The 5,092-nt window shown below is 36.4% G+C and overlaps 1 protein-coding gene across 2 annotated transcripts; it reads left to right on the top strand.

The window, feature by feature from the left end:
- The first annotated feature begins 486 nt into the window (after positions 1 to 486).
- On the top strand, positions 487 to 4,866 carry gcm2 (glial cells missing transcription factor 2). Of its 2 annotated transcripts, XM_005162569.5 has the most exons (6): positions 487 to 860; positions 975 to 1,054; positions 1,235 to 1,487; positions 2,121 to 2,233; positions 3,027 to 3,152; positions 3,712 to 4,866. In XM_005162569.5, the coding sequence occupies exons 2-6, from the start codon at positions 1,013 to 1,015 to the stop codon at positions 4,612 to 4,614; spliced, it is 1,437 nt and encodes a 478-aa protein (XP_005162626.1). In that variant the 5' UTR covers positions 487 to 860; positions 975 to 1,012; the 3' UTR covers positions 4,615 to 4,866. The 2 variants fall into 2 exon arrangements, with proteins under 2 accessions (XP_005162626.1, NP_001005603.1); NM_001005603.1 differs by having other exon boundaries at positions 639 to 1,054; positions 3,712 to 4,838.
- The last annotated feature ends 226 nt before the right edge of the window (positions 4,867 to 5,092 follow it).

The raw sequence follows: 5,092 nt of genomic DNA, 5'->3' as shown, positions 1-5,092 counted from the left end.
TAGTCATATAATACTACTTCTATTAAATTAGCCCAATAATAATAATAATAATAATGATAATAATAATAATAAAAATAATAATAATTATAATAAAGATGATGATGATGATGAACATTAAGAAGAAGATTAACGCTACAAATTTCTGTTACAAGCAGGAGCAAACAGTTGCATTCATTTGAAGTTCGCCCCCGGGTGAATGTATCACCTGAAATCATTACTTGACATTTTCAATCAATGACATCAATGATCGCCAATAGATACATAGAAAAGGTGCTTGTTGATGAGCCGCGTATAGTGTTTGTTGTGTTAACGACAAGTCCGTGTTTTGTCAGCACTGCGGCTTTTCGTTTACACACAACAACTAATGACCTGCAGTAGATCACATTACCTCACTAACTGGACCAGTCCTGTTCTGTGACCATCAGCTTCGGCTCAGTCCCAGTGAAAGTGTCCTGCATAAATTTCGCTGACAACGCGTGAAATACCACACCGTCGGGTTCACCTTTAAAAGAGGCTGTCATTTTCCTTTTAAACTGTAAACGCGGAGATAAAATCTGAGACATGTAAGAAAAATCTATATAACAAAAACTACTGCTTCAGCCATCAAGTCAAAGCTTTTTGGTTTTGTTGCGAAGGGACTCGTTCGTTATTGGCGGTGAAACGCACGGATTACGTAAAGTGAAAGAAGTATTTGAGGTTGTGTGTGCGTGTGTAAGCCCAGCCTTCTTCTTTACATAGACACAGCAGTATTTACCTGAGACCATTACCTGTGTGAAGCGCACCTGTACGGACTCGCATAACGTGGATTTTACAAGAGAGAAAAAAAGACTCTGGAAGTAAAGCTCCCAAGGACGTGAGATGTACGATCCATTTAGTAAATTGATCTAGATACCGAGCTGAATTTTGCCTTGAAACTGATTTTTTAAATGGTTGTTATCATCCGGAGTTGACTCAAATCATGTCCAAATCCTCAGATCAGTTTGACAGCTCAGACTGCGTGTGTTCATTCGGGATGAAGTTGACTTGGGATATAAACGACCCCAAGCTTCCACAGGTAAATGTTTTGCTTTTATTTCATGCATTTTTAATGAATTTTATTTATTAAAATTATTTTCATATTTATTAAAATATTTAATTATTTTTCCAGAGTAAACTTTTATTCACTAAGCTAAAAAGGGAATGGTACAGTTTGATAATAGGCCTGATGTTAATATAATAATACTGTTGTTTTCAGGACACGAAGCAGTATGATGCTTTTCAGGAGTGGACAGATGGTTATGTGCGTTACATCTACAGTAGTGAAGATAAGAATGCGCAAAGACACCTGAGCGGATGGGCCATGAGAAACACGAACAACCATAACTGTCAGATCCTGAAAAAGTCTTGTCTTGGTGTGGTGGTGTGCTCACGAAACTGCTCTCTTCCAGACGGATCCAAACTTCAGCTGAGACCAGCCATCTGTGACAAAGCGCGACAGAAACAGCAGAGTATGTTCAGAATTTCCCCGCCACCAAATACGCATTACCAAATGAGTTAATCGCGTTAGGAAGTCTGATAGGAAAGGACATATATATAGCTATTAAAACACTTAGTTGGAAAAAAAAAAGCCTCATGTGTGTGTGTGTTTTTTTCTTGAAGGCTTTAGCAATTTTGAGTTTCTGTTTAACACAACAGTAATTCAGATCACTGTCACTTCAAATCACTTCGCGTTTTGTGCATTTTTTTTTTTACTGAGGAAAAGCTAGGCACAAATAGTTTAGTTTAAAATTATCAGCCGTACCACAGAAATTCATAAATGGTTGTAATATGTTAACTCTTTTTGGAAACAGACTTTTACGCAGAAATGTCAGTTAAGAGAACTTAGAAATTTACCACGAGAGTATTTAATATACTCTAGCCAAATTACATACCCACATTAGGTCACCAAATGTTCATTCTTTGAATTTGATCCGCTCATTCATGACTCAGCCGAGGAACACTTATGACTTGTTAATCATTTTGATGGACATGACATTTTCCGCAAAACAGCAATTTTACATATGTATGTATGCATGCATGATAAAAAGCTTAACTGAAATGTAATGTAGCTTAACTTAATACTGTATGTCTTGTCTTTGCAGAAAAGCTTTGTCCGAACTGTAACTCAGCTCTTGAATTGATTCCGTGCCGAGGTCACAGTGGTTATCCTGTTACGAACTTTTGGAGAGTAGATGGGAAGGCTATATTTTTCCAGGTGAGGCTGGCTTCGAAGACATTTGTTGTTGTTATTATTATTATTATTATTATTATTATTATTATTATTATTATCATCAACATCATCCTCATCATCATATTAATTTGGTTTATTTTCTTAAAAATAATAGAATATTTATTACGATTAGAAATGCAGGAGAGCTGGAGGAGATAATTTGGAAAAGTTTTAATTTTTTTAAGCCATTTTAGGTCAGCATTATTAGCCATATTAAGCAATATTTTTTCAATTGTTTATCGAAAAGCGATCCAGTTTCGCATTTGAATTGCACTTTAAGGTGAATAAAAGTATCCTAAATAAATATCAAGCAAAATATCATGTACTGTCATCATGGCAAAGATTAAAAAAAATCAGCTATTAGAATTTACTTATTAAAATTATTATGTTTAGAAATGTGTTACAAAATCTTTTTGTTATAAGTTGGGGAAAACATAATGGGGTAATAATTCAGAAGAGCTAATAATTTTGACCAACTGTATGTGTGTTTGTGTTTACTGAGAGAGAGAGAAAGAGAGAGGGAGAGAGAGAGAGAGAGAGAGAGAGAGAGAGAGAGAGAGAGAGAGAGAGAGAGAGAGAGAGAGAAAACTTAACTTAAAGTTAAGTTCTGGTAAATTAAAACCTGTTAAATTTATCCTAAATTGCACAGAATTATATCCCCATACAACAAGAATATGTTTTAGATTTACAAAGAGTTAAATATTTAAATAGTTATGAAGTATGAATATCATGCCATTGATAGATGTTCAATTCCCTATATGCTGGATGTCTGTTTTAGGCTAAAGGAGTACATGACCATCCCAGACCAGAGAGCAAGTCTGAAACAGAGGCAAGAAGGAGTGCGGTAAAAAGAAGGATGTCTTCACCACCCTTTTCGCAGAAGAGAAGACTGGTGGAGCCAGAGGTAAAACTGTGGCTATATTCTGTAGTACTTAAAGTTAATTGTAAATACACAAAGTATATGCTAATATAATAGGTATAGATCAGCACATAATAATGAAAATAACAATAGTCAGTAATAATAATGATTATTATATTTTTATTATAATTTGTTACAACTATAATTCCTGTATTTCCAATGCATTATTGTTAGTTAAGACATTAAAACAACTTCATAGTTCCATACTAAGCAAACTTATATATCATGTATTTTAGTGTAACTGTAATTTGTACAAAAAATAAAACAGTGTTTGTAACTTTGTACAAACTTATTTTGTACAATTACTTTGTAATTTCAAATATTAGAAAAATTGGGGATGTAAGAATAAAAAAGTATACAGTATCAAGTCAGAAAAAAATTGTCTTAATTTTTGTATTCATAAGCTAAAAAATGATTTGGATTGCTGTTGATTTAATAATTTTGAGGGAATACTTTGCAAGCTTTCTCTGGGTGTTCTCCAGATGAATGGCAATTTCCAGAAAACTTCAATTTAATTTTTACGTTTAATTTCTATTGTCACCAGCCTGGACGATATCATGACATGGCCTTTCCAAATATCCACCAGCTCACCATGGAGGGTCCAGAGCGATTCAGCATCATTGCAGAGTCCAACTTCCCAATACAGACCCAACACTATCCCACATTTCAGAACCCTGAGCCCTACAAATTCCCATACGACACACATGCAGCAGCAATGGCGGATGCTCAGAGCTCACTACAGAAGCCTGCTAACCACCGTCTGTATGTGACTCGTCCTCCCTGTGGTTATGACTTTGCAGTCCCAGGATACCTTGGCTCAGGGCCTTATCCAGCAGCATTGTATAAGGATCCTTCTAGCCCACAAATGGAGACAGAACCCAATAAGTCAGGGTCTAGCCTAAGTGGAGTGTCTCATGGCTCAAGTCCATTAGGCAGTCATGAACGGAGCTATGCTGAATCTTCGGGAAAACATCACGGATGGAAGCAAATTCTTAGTAAAGGTGGCTATGGGGACAGAGGAGACTACTCTCAACTGCCGACTAACGCCAACCACCACTACTACAATAGTGACTACCCATGTAGGTACACGGGGCCTGCTGCTCCAACCCCTGCAGCGTTGCAGACCATAATAACCACAACCACAAAAGTTTCCTACCAGCCATGTCCAAAGCCGTCTGTCGTCAAGTACGGAGAGAACATTTATGACGTGAAAGGTCTGTCTAACTGTAACTCAATCTTAGAAGAGCCCTCTCCCAACTCCTACTCGGACCTGAAGATTCCTGAGGATTCGGGAGTAATCAAATCTGCTCTGTCATACCAGGACACACTTCCAGCTAAAATTGAGCGGTCTGAAAACTTTGAGGGTTATCGATACAGCAGTTACAGCGCAAACAGTTACCCTGAAAGAATGTCACATCCTTTCAGATATGACAGCGGGGAATACTGAGGGACTGGAAAACAGAAGGAAAAAAATCTCAGCAAGTATATACCAATGTGCTATTTATGTTCAGTATTTGAGCTCTTTAAATGTTTTAGTTTTAAAGGAATAAAAAATTTTAAATATTTTTGTGTAAACTTTTGATCCACGATGATTAAATATGCTGACATCAGTGTTGAGAACATTTCCATTGAATGTGTTTGAGATCTGTGATTCGTTATTGTCCTTGAAAGAAATAAAGAACATGTGTCAAAAAAAGCATTTAGGTGAGACATTTTCCAAGCGTTTTTCATTAAATCTCACAAAACTGGGGTGTGCACAGTGTGATACTAGACCAGACAGGTTGACTTTTACAACAGAAGGACACAGCAAAATCCTTTGAGTAAATTTTACTCAGTTTAGATAGTATTTGGTCCCTCTCTAAATTGAGTTAAAGTTACTCAAGTTACCGAGACTATGAAAGGATTAATTGGGTGATGATTGAGTA

Source organism: Danio rerio, chromosome 24 (assembly GCF_049306965.1).
Source record: "Danio rerio strain Tuebingen ecotype United States chromosome 24, GRCz12tu, whole genome shotgun sequence".
Taxonomy (NCBI): Eukaryota; Metazoa; Chordata; class Actinopteri; order Cypriniformes; family Danionidae; genus Danio; species Danio rerio.
Note: the sequence above shows the minus strand (reverse complement) of the source record. Positions and strands in the feature narration are given on the sequence as shown.

Coding starts and splice junctions, on each gene's coding strand:
- gcm2 (NM_001005603.1), top strand. CDS start 959: ATGTCCAAATCCTCAGATCAGTTTGACAGCTCAGACTGCGTGTGTTCA. Junction 1,055..1,234: donor ACGACCCCAAGCTTCCACAG/GTAAATGTTTTG, acceptor TGTTGTTTTCAG/GACACGAAGCAGTATGATGC. Junction 1,488..2,120: donor AGCGCGACAGAAACAGCAGA/GTATGTTCAGAA, acceptor TTGTCTTTGCAG/AAAAGCTTTGTCCGAACTGT.